The sequence below is a fragment of the Ailuropoda melanoleuca genome, chromosome 1 (genome assembly GCF_002007445.2).
Source record: "Ailuropoda melanoleuca isolate Jingjing chromosome 1, ASM200744v2, whole genome shotgun sequence".
NCBI classification, from domain to species: Eukaryota; Metazoa; Chordata; class Mammalia; order Carnivora; family Ursidae; genus Ailuropoda; species Ailuropoda melanoleuca.
In genome coordinates, this window is record NC_048218.1 from 210,823,203 (window position 1) to 210,838,913 (window position 15,711).

At 39.7% G+C, this 15,711-nt stretch overlaps 1 protein-coding gene across 13 annotated transcripts in view; it reads right to left on the bottom strand.

The window, feature by feature from the left end:
- The window catches only part of LMBR1 (limb development membrane protein 1), a 178,047-nt gene that overhangs the window by 64,296 nt on the left and 98,040 nt on the right, over positions 1-15,711 (bottom strand). For all 13 annotated transcript variants that reach the window (XR_004619410.1, XM_034639997.1, XM_034639971.1 and 10 more), the window contains 4 exons: positions 15,190-15,316; positions 14,678-14,746; positions 13,653-13,717; positions 9,064-9,136 (listed from right to left, as the gene is read on the bottom strand). Coding sequence is in view for 12 of the 13 variants with exons in the window: in XM_034639997.1 (XP_034495888.1) it covers positions 9,064-9,136; positions 13,653-13,717; positions 14,678-14,746; positions 15,190-15,316 (334 nt within the window). In the remaining variant the exon portion in view is untranslated. The remainder of the gene's footprint in view (positions 1-9,063; positions 9,137-13,652; positions 13,718-14,677; positions 14,747-15,189; positions 15,317-15,711) is intronic.

Genomic DNA, 15,711 nt, shown 5'->3' on the forward strand with positions numbered 1-15,711 from the left:
AGGGGGGTCACTGAGTGTCAACAATTTTTGCTATGGATGTTGTTGATGAGAGTTGATATTTGATCACCTTTAACCAGTCCAAACCCATCATTGCTCAAAGTGGCCCAGGGTCTGATTCATTTGAGATATTCTCAACTTCAGTGATACAACCAACAGTAAGTAGTATTCCTAGAATAACCATTGCTAGACTATAGAAGAATAGCTAAAGAAAATCAAAATGAAGGTATGTAGAGAACATAAGATGTGATACAAGTTTCCTTACAACATAAAGGGTGTTATCTAAAAGGCGTCAGATAAGTAATGACCAAATCAGCAAACTGTATTGACGGTGATGATAAAAAAAATGCCTCTGACAGGATGCAGGTACTCTAAACCAAGCATAAATACCACTGTAAACCTTGGCATCGTCATAAAACTGCCTGGCAAACTCAACATAGTGATAAATAAGCAAGATTCTAAGACTTATGGTGAACAATTGCTTCTGACAGGTAACTAGGTTCCATGAAAAGATCAAATGAGTTATTTTTTTTCAATCTTCTATTTTTCAGAATACAAAGGTACTGCAACGTGACACTCCACAAAAAATGAAACAAGTACATTTTCTGTGTTCTTAAGAATAAAGAATTAATACAAGCTTCAATGAAAAAGGCTTTTAAAAAAAGATCAAAATCAAGCAGAAAAGTAATTACTACCAAAATTGATATACTAACTTTTTATCATGAAGATGAAAATAGTACCTAACAAAATCGAATTGAATCATTAAGTTCAAAGTCTACAATATTTTTAAATAAATTACATTAAAAGAACTGTCAAGGTTTTGAACTTAAACAATAAAAAATAATTCCTATTCATTATGGTACTTCTAAAGTTACCCAGTACACCCATAGGCTATATACACACGAAGGCTAATTATTTCAATTAATGCTGTTGCATTACTTAAACATTTAAACATGCTAATGATATATGCATCCTCTTAATCCTGGGTAGGAATTACAAAAGATTTTCTACCACAATTAATGTAATGGGACTTTCTGTTGGGCTACTCTTCTAGGGTCCTGGAGTAGAAATGGATTTTGATTGCTCATATTTCATGGCTTCACACTAGGGGAAATCACCTTATCTCTGCTTCTTCACTAACACCCCAGGGCATAAGGTCCTCCAGCCCCACAATCTTGGCTTGTCTTCAGAGGTCTCTACTACTGTGGGCCTTCCTAAATACTGTCTCCATGTTAATTCTTTTATCCTATCACCAAATTTTATTTCTTCTGCCTTCTTCACTTCCTTATGGTAAAATGACAACTCTCCATCATGCATGTTTTTCATCTCTTCATTTACTCATCCAACAAGTATTTACCACCAACCCACTATGTGACTGGGGACATCATGTGATCAGGGGTACAGAAAGGAAGAAAATGAACAAAAACCCCCTGCCCCTATGCAGTTCCTGTTCTACTATGGAGAAACTGGCAATATATAAAAAAGAAAAACAGTACGTGAGAAAGTGGAAAGTATTACAGGAAAACATAAGGCAGGAAAGAGGGAAAGAAGTGCCAGAGCAAAGGTGAAGCTTGGCAATATTAATCATATCCACATGGCTCCAATGTGGGAAAGCCCATTGAGAAGGGGATCTTTAGACCTGAAAGACAGGAGGCAAAAGGGAAACACAATGCCCTGGGACAGGAGGCAACGGGCCAGGGAAGAATAGCAAGGAGACCGCAGGAAAGAAGTCAGAGAGCACATGGGGGGGGGCAGAAAGGGAACCACTGCAAAAACTGGTTTTTATTCAGATTGAAAACAGAGGCCACTGGAGAACTTTGAGCAAATAAGTGAGAAGATCTGACTTACATCTCAAGCACTTTTTCTGACTTATAAGGCCAAAGATAGACACATGAAGGCTAATTAGGAAACAACTGCAACAATCTAACGAAGAGGTGACTGTCACTCAAACCAAGATGGTGACATGCAAGCAGATACTTTGAAGCTAGAGCCAACAGCTTTGCTAAAGGAATCCTTATGGGAATTAGGAGAAAGAGACTCTAAGGAATTGGCCTGAGCACCTAAAAGACTGGATTTGCCACCTATAGAGACAGGACAGCTGTAACAGAAGCAGAAACGGGGAATAAGATCTTCAGCTGATTTTAGACAAGGTATGTTTGAGATGCCTATGAGGCAGCCAAGTAGAAATGTCTACTACCCGGATGGAGAGGTCAGAGGAGAAGTCAGCAGCATATACATGGTGTTTAAAGCCATGAGACCAGATAAGATAACCAAAGGAGTGCAGGTAAACAGACAAGAGAAAAGTTTAAGGCCTGAGGCATGAGGCGTTCCAGTGTGAAGAAGCTATGGACACAGAGAAAAACCAGCAGTTTTTTGAGAAGCAGTAGCTCCTTAAGTAAAAAAACAAGGAAAGTGTAGTAAACTGAAAACCAAGTGGAATGAGGAGGGTGGTTAGTTGAGGACTCCAGTCACTAGCCAACTTGACAACAGCATGTCAGTACAGCAGTGGGGGCGAGAGTGGCTCCATAACCGAATGTGGAGCACAGCAATGAAACTGATGAGTGTACAACCCCACGAGTTCTGCTATAAAGTCAAGCAAAGCAATGAGATAGTGAGCCACAAGGGATAGGAGGTCAAGACAGACTGATTTCATTTCCTTCTTTCCTCCTTTCTTTCTTTTCTTTCTTTCCCTTTCTTTCTTTCTTTCTTGCCTGCCTCCCTTCCATTTATTCATTCTGTTGAGAAAAACTAGAGCAAAGCTCTATGCTGAAGGAAGTGATCCAGTTGGAGAAAGATTGGTTATGTCAGAGAGACAGTAGAATGGCCAGAGGTGTATCCCTGAATCAGGGAGAAGGAACTGAATCCAGTGCATGAGGGCAGGGCTGAGCTTCACCAGAAGCACAGATAGTCCACTCACAGCATCAGTAGAAAAGGCAGCACGTGTTGGGGGAGTTGCAGGAAGATGAATCAATCAAGGAAAAAGCTTGTCAATATTTCAGCATGCTTGCTTCTATTTTCTCAAGAAAAGAGGAAGCAAGGTCATCGGCTGAGAGTAATGGTGAAGAAGTCTTGAGGAAAGAGAAGACACAAAATGACTCCAGGAGAATGTAAAGTACGTTTAATATACTGGTCATACATTTAAGGAAACTCCAGGCAGGCAGTTACAGTCAGTCAGTTGAACAGGTGTGCGTGCTGAGAACATGAAGAGCTGGCTATGACCAAGGCTAGAGTTTGGCCAAGCAGAGAGAAGGAAAGAGAACTGAGAGAGCAGCGCACTGAGTCAAACGATGGCCCAGGAATTTAAACCGTGTGAGGCAGCGAGGGTCTGAAGGAAGTGAGGGAGAAAAGGCAGTAAAAAGTTACTAAGATGGACAGATGGCATGAAGAACCATACGGCATGGCACACTACAGGCAGCGAGTGGAGAGCAGGGTGACTGACGGTGAGACCACACAAGATTTTGTCCCCACTGGTGACAGGCCTGTGCTGTGGCCCCAGGCAGCAAGTGGCTGAGAAAGACCATTAAAAGAGAGGTCTGTGGATGGCCAAGCAGGCTGGAAAGGTCATCCATGCAGACACTGAAATCACCAGTTGTGATAGGCATACTGGCAGAAAGAATGATCATGAACAAGGAACTAAAACCTAGAGGATGGAAGAAGACTTGCCTGGAAGGAAAGGAGTGAAAAGGGAGAAGTAATCAGGTCACGATCTAATAACATGAGATTCAAAGTGTGTGAAAGCAGCAGAAGAGAATGAGAGGACACCTGCCCAAACTCCTGGAGGAGTGAAGTGAGGGATGTGGGAAAGAACAGAGCTACCACCTGAGGGACTGAGAAGCAGTACATGCTGGGAGAGCCAAGTTTCTTCTAGCGAGAGGGAGAAGACTGAGGATCTAGGTGGCTCTGCTAATAAGACCCAGCAGCTCTCAGAGCCACATGGTTCCACAAGGTATAAGCAGAGTTTCAGGAGCTCAGGGACCGTAGGAAATCAGGTCAGAAATGAGACGTAGAGGGGCACCTGGGCGGCACAGCGGTTAAGCGTCTGCCTTCGGCTCAGGGCGTGATCCCGGTGTTACGGGATCAAGCCCCACATCAGGCTCCTCCACTGGGCCTGCTTCTTCCTCTCCCACTCCCCCTGCTTGTGTTCCCTCTCTCGCTGGCTGGCTGTCTCTATCTCTGTCAAATAAATAAATAAAATCTTTAAAAAAAAAAAAAAAAAGAAAAGAAAAGAAAATGAGACGTAGAGAGATGTGGGGGACAATCTGAGATGCAAGGGTCCTGGATATTCTGGGCTCCTTATGCTGACTACCAGAAAGGGGAAGGACAGAATGCAAGCACTACTCCTCCTGGCCTCAAGGCAGACACCAAAGTAAGGCTGTATGTTGGGGCCTAGAGAAGCAGGAGCCTAACAGGGACAGGGCTGAGTCCTGGGACATCTCCTCACTCCTGTCATGGTGATGTGGACACTAGGGAGGGCTGTATGAACCAGATGGCTAGAGATCTGGGGCTCCCTCCTGCTCCAGGAATACATACAACTCCTACCATGTATTTCTCTTGTTTTCAAGTATTCCAGTTAGAAATGGCTAACAGACACATGAAAAAAATATTCAAAATTATTAGCCATCAGGGAAATTCAAATCAAAACCACCTTGAGATACCACCTTACACCAGTTAGAATGGCAAAAATGGACAAGGCAGGAAACAACAAATGTTGGAGAGGATGTGGTGAAAGGGGATCCCTCTTACACTGTCGGTGGGAATGCAAGTTGGTACAGCCACTTTGGAAAACAGTTAACAAGTTAAAAATTGAGCTACCCTATGATCCAGCAATTGCATTACTGGGTATTTACCCCAAAGATACAGACATAGTGAAGAGAAGGGCCATATGCACCCCAATGTTCATAGCAGCATTGTCCACAATAGCTAAATCGTGGAAGGAGCCGAGATGCCCTTCAACAGATGACTGGATTAAGAAGCTGTGGTCCATATATACAATGGAATATTACTCAGCTATCAGAAAGAACGAATTCTCAACATTTGCTGCAACATGGACGGCACTGGAGGAGATAATGCTAAGTGAAATAAGTCAAGCAGAGAAAGACAATTATCATATGANTTTACCCCAAAGATACAGACGTAGTGAAGAGAAGGGCCATATGCACCCCAATGTTCATAGCAGCATTGTCCACAATAGCTAAATCGTGGAAGGAACCGAGATGCCCTACAACAGATGACTGGATTAAGAAGTTGTGGTCCATATATACAATGGAATATTAATCAGCCATCAGAAAGAACAATTACACAACATTTNAACATTTGCACCAACATGGACGGCACTGGAGGAGATAATGCTAAGTGAAATAAGTCAAGCAGAGAAAGACAATTATCATATGGTTTCACTCATTTATGGAACATAAGAAATAGGAAGATCAGTAGGAGAAGGAAAGGAAGAATGAAGGGGGGGTAAACAGAAGGGGGAATGAACCATGAAAGACTGTGGAAACAAACTGAGGGCTTCAGAGGGGAGGGGAGTGGGGGATTGGGATAGGCCGGTGATGGGTATTAAGAAGGGCACGTATTGCATGGTGCACTGGGTGTTATANGGTGTTATACGCAAATAATGAATCATGGAACATTGCATCAAGAACTGGGGAAGTACTGTATAGTGACTAATATAACAAAATAAATATTATTTTAAAAAATCTTATAGATCCTTACTCTTGTTTTTCTCTTTTTCAGCCAACTCATCTATGATCTTGAGACTCAGAAGTTAAATTCATCTGCTCAAGGTCTGGTGCTTAGAAGAAGACGAGCAGTAAACAGAAAAGGGAGGAGAAAAAGCCAAGCAGACCACTAACAGGATGGCTTCTTTAGAACAATGATTTACACTATAATGGTGTACAGGTTAGCTTGATTTTATTAACATATTTTCTGAAGTAATACTAATACTAATAAGAACAAAACTAGCACCAACAAATGATAAACAGGAACAATAGAGAAGTCACAGGCAAGTATTCCATCAAAGAGCTGTACTGTTATTTTTAAAAACCACACGTGGAAATTCAACTCCAATAATACAATAACTACCACAAAAAGTTATATATCTTCCAGAAAAAAAAAAATGTTATGTTTTTTCAATGACTGTGAAGCTAAGCTCAGAGCAAACCACTCAGCTGTCCCAAAAATTCCTGTAATGTGCATCACGCCTCCCCACGCAGACCAAGAAAGCACACTCAATGGCCACTAGCAAAACACCACCACGAATTTGGGGGTAAATTGCTGCTGTAAAAATTTTTTAATCTTTTACTCTTATTATTACTCTGCATTTCTGTTCAATAGCCCAGATTATAGGGCGCCTGGGTGGCTCTGTCGGTTAAGCATCTACCTTCAGCTCAGGTCATGACCCTAGGGTCCTGGGATTGAGCCCCATGTCAGGCTCCCTGCTTAGTGGGGAGCCTGCTTCTCCTTCTCCCTCTGCCCCTCACCCTCCCCCTGCTCATGCGTGTGTGCTCGCTCTCTCTCTCTAATAAATAAATAAATCATTTAAGAAAAAATAGCCCAGAATAAAAGATATTTTAAATTCACTTTTTAAGAATAATTTAAAATGCAAAATAACTGTTATAACAAAATCCATTTGGCGTAATACTAGATTAAATAAAACCCATGGGGATGATTTCTACTACTTACCTTCTATGATCTAAAAAAGTAGGTTCCATGCCCAGTGTGAAGCACAACATGCGGCTTGAACTCACAACCCTGAGATCAAGACCTGAACTGAGATCAAGAGCAGGACACTTAACCAACTAAGGCACCCTATATTATCCCTATATTATTAGCCCTATATTATCTATACTTTCTTAACAAACAGCAAATCATAAAATACTGGAGTTTTTTTTCCCTCTGCACACATTGATAAATACACCCTACTGAAGCTTATGGTTTTAATCTATATTAGTCAATATGCCCATTTTACTACAGAACCATTTATGTTACAAGCCTGTTGTTTTCTACCTGAAACAGTCCACGGTGCTAACAAGCAGCAAATAACAAAACTACAGCAACTATCCCAACATATCATTAAAGAGTGTCACCAGAAAGGACTTTAACAACCTACCAACAGAGCACTTAGAAGTGGTGTCTAGCTTACCAAAATGGTAGAAAATAAAATTATACTTAGCATTAGCTATCATATCATGCTTAATCCTCTCTAAATTATATTTCTGTGCTAGTCAGGGTATTTTGTTTATTTGGGTTTGGCTTCATTTTGTAATACATCTAGCCTTCTGGCAACTACCTCTTTTTCAATTTCTTTAGATATAATGATCCACTTTGAAATTTGAGGAGCCAAAGGATCTGGAAAGATTATGGAGGGACTTTTTCTGGAAGTGAAAAGTGGGAAAAGGCTATATTTTTGGTTTAGTTTTGTTTTAACTCAAATTCTTTAATTCACGGGGCACTATATTTTTTTTAATTAAGTAGGCTCCACATCCAGCATGGAGCCCGATGTGAGGCCCAAACCCACAACCCTGAGATCAAGACCTGAGCTGAGATCAAAAGTCGAAAGCTTGGGGCGCCTGGGTGGCTAAGCGGTTAAGCGTCTGCCTTCGGCTCAGGGCGTGATCCTGGCGTTATGGGATCAAGCCCCACATCAGGCTCCTCTGCTGAGAGCCTGCTTCTTCCTCTCCCACTCCCCCTGCTTGTGTTCCCTCTCTCGCTGGCTGTCTCTGTCAAATAAATAAAATCTTAAAAAAAAAAAAAAAGTCAAAAGCTTAACCACCTGACCCTCCCAGATGCCCCCATGGGGCACTATCTTTTACTCTCCCTAGTTCTCAGCCTCCTGATCTGTGAGACAGAAAGACCGTATACCTCGGGCTGAAACATAAACTGCACACTATGGGCAGCGGCACGACAATTCAGGCACATTTATCATGTATTAGCATGACTACCTAAGAAAGACAAATTTATAATAATATTTACTACTTTAATGAAATTTTATAAAGCTGACAGTATTGAGTAAAGTTATAATTCTGAAATAAAGTAGGTTTAAATATTAAAATAGCTTTAATAACATTAGAAGAATAAGAGATACATGTAGTTCCAGTCTAAAAGTTATTGGTACCAAAGGATACAATATTGTTACCGAGAATTCTCTAAAATAGATAGAATCTGAAATTCTTCGATCTAAGAATAAAGGTCTAAATGTTAGCAAGACTTTTGAGTTGATGATTTAAATTCACTATTTGTAACTGAAGAAAGCAGGTATATTTCTTCCTATTTCATACTTAAAATAACTTCCATTTTATACCTACTCTTTAATTATGATCCTGAAATACAGTTAGCTATTAATAATCTGATTTGGGGTTGGTTTTCAACTTTAAAGGAAAAAAACAACAACTTTGCAGGAGAAGAGAGTGCAGAGTGAAAAGCATTTAAGTAAAATAGAAAGAAAATTTACCCAAACTATATCATTTCTCTGTTAAACTATGCCATTACTCTTTTTTTCACTGGTTCTTCATTTGAAGCCAAAAGGATGAGTAAATAAAAATTGAACTTTAAGATCTTTCACATGCGTACTTGGTTATCATAGCTGATAATGAACACCATTCCCAAATAACAACAGAGCTCCTAAGCATAACTGAGACAGTCAAATTTGGCACCTAGTAGCAAAGAGACATACCACTTTTGACCTTAAAGATTTCAACAGGAAAGAAATGAAGTAAAGGTACTGAAGTCACTAAGAAAACGTGCAAATCTGCAAAACCTCAGTAACTAAGTCATCATGCTTAACATACATAGCAGTGGAGGTGTACCTTTAGCGGCCAGGGTCTCAGAAGTGAACTGGTCTTGCTGGATTACAGCTAATCACAGCTAGGGAAAGACGGGAACTTGACCGCAGTGCCGCTAGTCTTCAGCAAAACTGTCCTCACCTGGGACGTTCACACATTACTCTTAAGTCTTGACCTGGTGCATCAGCAGAATGTGCTAAGGCTTGTATTCTTCCCCCTCAGTTAGCTGTCTTTTTGAATTCAATAATTTTTTCTGAGCTCTAACTATGGAATATATACGTACCATTCAGTCGTCTCTGGAGTGCTTCCTCCTCTAGGGTAATAATATAAATTTGCTCATCCAGGTCTTCAAGAATCTAAATTCAAAGATCAAACCATTGACTAATGTAACATTACAAAGCTAGTGCTTATGAGAACATTAAGGCTATTTGGCCTATGATTTTAGATAACCATTCAAAATCACTAGGAATTTAAAACAAAAATAAACTGTTCTACTTATAAGTTAAGGAAAAATATTTCAGCATATAACTAAACACATCAAAAGTTGAAAGTCTATTAGAAAGTCTACATATATTTAAATTTAAAGGATTAAAGAACACTGCTCTCTCAATGACAAATAAATGTATGAATTCTCAACATCCAAAAGGCTAAATACAGTAATATCTCTCAGGCCCAAACCAATATTTTAAATCAAGAAGGAATAGATTACTCCGTCCAACACTGTTTTTTCACTTGTATTTGCCTATATAATATTTAACACACAAGACCTATAAACTCAGTAACTACCATGCAATACTTTCCACTTACATCATCTGCATATATTAAAAATTTTCTGCAAATTATGAATACTGGTATTATCAAAATCATTCCATAGATAGAACCCTAGAGAAATATGCTTGTATATACCCCACTCACTATGATATCATACAACACTAGTAAAAAACAAGAATGACTAATCAATCACCAATTATATAGAATATTATCTGCACAATCTTCACAACCGATAAAACCTAAAATATGTTTAATTCTAGATTTGTTAATAGCTATCCTTCCTGAAATGATCCTAAATATCGTCCTAGCTCTGGGGAAAATCTGAAAGAAGCCCAGAGCTGATATAGTTAATATAATTCAAACCCAAACTACTTATCCCAGCAAAACAATAAATTGTGAGAAGTTGATGGACAAAGCAAAAGGGTGGAAACCCTATATATGTATATCCTTTCAGCTCCCTGATTAGGTATTTTCATAAAAAGGAGTCTCAAAGCACGCAACTCCTATCAGGTATCAAATCTGCCTAATTTCTATAAAAATTATTTAGAGCAATCCAATAATCCCCAGTATTTCAACAAATATTGGTAATCCCTTATTATCAATAGGCCTAGCTCTCACAGCAAAATAAAACAGTAAAATAAGAATAGTAAAATAATAACACACAAGTAAGTACAAAAGCTGACCAACCTTGGAGAAAATGGTGGAGTGACCCACTTCAGTGGGCCACCACTAAGGGCCTCCCCCAGGAAATGACCCTTGAGTTCTGAGTGGGAAAGACTGGGCAGATGGACAGTACCAGTGCAGGTAGTGGACTGGGCTGAGTTCATCCACGACAGGCTCTGAGCCTAAGGAAGGCAGGGGCTATATCTTTGTAGGTCATGGTATCAAGTTTCTTTCCCATCAATGTTCTCACCATTTCTACTGTTTGGATCACAATCCAGTTTTTACTTTTCTTAAGGCCTACCCCATACAAAAAGATTCCTTTTTATAATGCAAACTGTCTGTTAATGACTTACCACCATGGGCCTGTCTTCATGTGAGTGAGTGAAAATGAGTGGCACACAGATATTTGTGTTAAATGCTTGTGTGCCTCATCCCCTTGATTCTACAACAACCCAATGAAAAACAGACTGTTATCATGCCCATCTTATAAATATGCCAATAAACAAGGGTTTGGCAAAGAAAAGTTATCTGCCTTTTGAAGCCTACACTCTTAACCACTCTGAGCTCATGGGGACCTAAGTATGAGTCAAACACAGTCCTTGACCTCAAACAGCTTACATTCTAGTGTCCAGGAGAGACAGAATGAACTCAAAAAAAAAACAATTACAGGGTTAAAATAACTGTAATAACTGAAGCAAAAATAAAATGTCACAAAAGTTCAGAGGAAGAAAGATCCCCAACTTCTAGGTGGGAAGAAAAAAAGTTCTGGCAAGTGTTTTTCATAATAGTAGCCTCTTAGCTGATATCTTAATTTACTAAAAAGGGGAAAGGCATTTGGATCAGAAGAAACTATAAGCAAAACACAGAGGTGAAGAGGTATGAAGTACACTCAGCAATAAAGTGGTTCGAGTACTCTGGAGCTTATGGCAGAATAGAACAGTGGTCCAGAGCCCAGGGTCTGAAACCAGTCTCTGGGTTCAAATCCTGCCCCATCCTCACTGATCTGTAATCTTGTACAAGCGACTTAATCTCTCTGAACTACAGATAATGGAACCATAAAATAAGACCACCACCTAACTTATGGGTTTGTTAACACGATTAAATGAAATGTGTGTAAAATACAGTACTTATCACAAACACAGAGCCTACACTGACTGAATATCATTAATATTGCATGTTAGGAGCAAGAAAAGAGGTGAAGATAATTAAAGTTTTGACAATAATGTTAATAAGAGACAAGTTTAGGAGAAAACTCGGCTTTGGGAAGGGAGTGAAGTCAGTGGTTTGGTTTTCTACGAGCTGAGCTTTCAGCTCCGTGGGGTACTCGGGTACAGCATTTACAATGTGGTGTGGTTTGTTTTCAGTGCCTTTTGCTCCCTAGAGTTACACATTTACAATTGTCATGAAAGTCACAGAGGTGGTCAAGAGAACAGAGCAGAGCAACATCAGATCAAGGACACAAATTGGAACATTTGGGGCGCCTGGGTGGCACAGCGGTTGGGCGTCTGCCTTCGGCTCAGGGCGTGATCCCAGCGCTATGGGATCGAGCCCCACATCGGGCTCCTCTGCTAGGAGCCTGCTTCTTCCTCTCCCACTCCCCCTGCTTGTGTTCCCTCTCTCGCTGGCTGTCTGTATCTCTGTCAAATAAATAAATAAAATCTCTAAAAAAAAAAAAAGAAAGAAATTGGAACATTTGGCTATCTTTAGGAGGCCAGGAAATAGAAACAGAGAAAGAGATCAAAATAAATAAATAAATAAAATAAAGCTCTGCCAGAGAATCAGGAAGAAATTAAGAATGCAATGTCATAAAACCGCTTCAAGAGGGAAGTGAATTTCAAGATTTGATAGCATGTTTTATTAGAGTGTGTATACATGTAGCAAGTTAAATAATCCAATTTTACTTTTTAAAAAGATATGAAGAAATTATTTGTCATGTTATTTTTTTAAATCTTTCAAAATTAAAGCAAGCATTACTAAAAGAATATCTACTACAATATTCCTCAAATTTTTCCTTGATTAATCACCCTGATAGGAAAGACAAACATATAACCAAAAAATTTAATAGGTACTACTAGTGAAATACAAACGAAGGGGAATATGAAAAGTACAGAGAAAGAAGCTTGATTATTTCAACTTAAAGAAGAGGTGAGGCAAGGTTCAAAGATAGGCAGTGAGCACAGCCCACATCAGAGCCAGGCCTTGAGGAGGCTGTCAGGTGGCTGGAGTAGGCAGGGTGCATTGATGGGAGGAAGCCCCAGACACACGTGGAAAGTGAAAGCACACAGCCCATTGTGAGCACAGCCCATCAGCTGGTGAGTGTGGAATCAGAGTCGAGGGGGCGGGGCGGGAGCAGAGGCTAGAGGTCAGTGGACCTGAGTTTGCAGGCAGTAAGGACCCATGAAAATAACGTAAACAGAAAGTTCCTTAAATGCACCTAAGAATTCTTTTCATGTGAGTAAATATTTGACAAAAGAGCTAGCTAGAAGCCAAAGAAATCAGGGACAAATCATTAGGATTACTACTAACTGAAAATCATTTAAAAATGAATATATGGGGGCGCCTGGGTGGCACAGCGGTTAAGCGTCTGCCTTCGGCTCAGGGCATGATCCCGGCGTTCTGGGATCGAGCCCCACATCAGGCTCTTCTGCTATGAGCCTGCTTCTTCCTCTCCCACTCCCCCTGCTTGTGTTCCCTCTCTCGCTGGCTGTCTCTATCTCTGTCAAATAAATTAAAAATCTTTAAAAAAAAAAAAAGAATTAATATATGGTAACTCTGAGATTAAAGTGAAAAGTATAATCAAAATGTAACATGCAGACAATTTCTGAGAGACATAACTGCTCTGAGAATCAAGGAATATATGTGGTAAATTTTGAAACATAACAGAGTTACTACTGATATAACAGACACCTAAAATACCTGTATTTCTAAATTTTGTCTTAAAATTTGCTAGAGGAATTTTTTTTTTTAAAGATTTTATTTATTTGACAGAGATAGAGACAGCCAGCGAGAGAGGGAACACAAGCAGGGGGAGTGGGAGAGGAAGAAGCAGGCTCACAGCAGAGGAGCCTGATGTGGGGCTCGATCCCATAACGCCGGGATCACGCCCTGAGCCGAAGGCAGACGCTTAACCGCTGTGCCACCCAGGCGCCCCTGCTAGAGGAATTTCTACCTGAGTGTCCACAGTTAAGTGTTTTAAAAGCAAAAAAAATTTGGTGTCCAAAGATGAAAAAGAAGAGTAATTTCTACCTGAGTGTCCACAGTTAAGTGTTTTAAAAGCAAAAAAAATTTGGTGTCCAAAGATGAAAAAGATTAAAACAAAAGCAAAAATAATAATGAGGTCACAAGCCCACAGAAATATTCTGTTTCATTGTTAATTCACAACCTAAAAGATGTTCAAATGTAAACACATTTATTTAACAAACAAGATGACACACTTACTGTTGGCTTCACCAGCAACTGACCCATCACTGTGAACATGCGGGAAAGGCCAACGGGGGTACACACTGCAGGAGAGACCACAGAGAGGAAGCAGATAAACTGCTGGTGCAAAAACAGAACAGACTCAAAGATTATCGCTTTAAGGAAACTCTTGCCTTAAATTTAGATTCTCTCAGTGTTTTGTCAGAGGACTGACTCTTCAATTCATCAATAAAGAAGCTAGAAGGGGTGACAGGTGGAGGATGAAAGATACCTAAAGACTGGAGAAAGCTTAGTATGTGCAAGACTCTAACAGCTGAATAATAACAAGTATTTTCACTTAAAAGAAATTAAAGAAAACCAACTAAAGAGCAGATTAAATTTCCAAGTGCTGATGGAGTTGAGAACCAAACAACTATTATCTTAACTCCTTTTAACTACATTTATCTGTTTATAATATCCCTGAGATACGCTGCAATGCCTCAAGTAAAACTGAACACGTTTTAAATAAAGACCACAAATTCACCACACAGAATTCTGCGTTACCACTCAAAAGAAGGATCTAATGCTTCAGTGGCTGTGTGCCTGTGTGTGTCTCTCTACAAGAGAGGTTTTCCTTAAAGAACACACGTGTTTTATTTCATGGCTTCAGCTTATCAAAATGTATTTTAACATAAAAAAAAAGTTCAGGGCCAACTTTAAAAACATCTCCAGGGGCGCCTGGGTGGCACAGCGGTTAAGCGTCTGCCTTCGGCTCAGGGCGTGATCCCGGCGTTATGGGATCGAGCCCCACATCAGGCTCCTCTGCTGTGAGCCTGCTTCTTCCTCTCCCACTCCCCCTGCTTGTGTTCCCTCTCTCGCTGGCTGTCTCTATCTCTGTCAAATAAACAAAATCTTTAAAAAAATAAATAAATAAATAAATAAAAATTAAAAAAAAATAAAAACATCTCCAAGCTGTTAAGTAACTTCATCAGGAAACCTCACTATAATTTTCTAGAACAAAGAACTCCATTTTCACATCAACATTAAGCCAGAAAAATACTTACAGAGAAGTAACAAACATCCCATCAGAGATATACAGGAATATAAATAGGGTAGGTAGAACTCCCAGAGATCTGTAAAGAAACACAAATATATTTTAGTAAATCCAAAACATTGTACATTAGAATATAGCTTGACTATAAATTAATGTTTGATAAACATAATTGTCTATTTGAGTCTACTAAACCATATAATTTCTAAATTGTACAATAAAAAGATCTAAAATAGAAAAAAAGGAAATAACCCTCTTGCAAAACCTGTTTGGAGAGAGAAAAAGTCTCCATGGAATTTTAAGAACAGAAACCAACTAAGAAACAAAAAAATTTTAAAAGCTGCTTGCTCATTCTCAATACAGCAAACACATGAACACTCATTTCTTTTCTTAAACATGTCTAAGACTTGTTAACTCTGTAAATGAACAACAAGGGCTAACGACACAAAGAATTATTAAAATGTTCACAAAAGCAAATGTGTAATTACACACCCAGTTCAGCGTCCCGGAGAGAAGCCGGCTTACCATACAAAGACTCCATGCTCGCTGCGTCTTTGTCAATAAGCGCCGAGGCTACCCACACTATCCCAAGTATAAGGAGTGCGAGAAGGACAAGCATGACCAGAGTTTCTAAAATTCGGGCTCGGATTCCCTGAAAAAGATAATGGAGATAATTGTATTTTATTTCATCTCATGATTAATTAGGTTTTTAACTATATGAAAGCACAAAAATTCTTTGGAAAGGGAGAAAATTTATAATTATTAGCAAGATAAAAAACACCAGCTTTACAGTGTCATGTTTAGACTGACTTCGCTTTACAAAATTATGTAGAATACCATTAAGCTTTAAACAACCAAAAAAATTCATCATGAAAACATTTTTCAGAACCGGTTTTAAAACGCAGGTTGATGAATTTTTGTCTGTGGTTCGAAGCGAGGGCGTCTAGGATGACTAAGGTCCACGGCCAAGCAGCAGTGGGAGCGCCAGAACCCGCGAGCCCACACAGTGCCAGGTCCCACAGCAGCAGCCACCAGCACCCGCCCCAT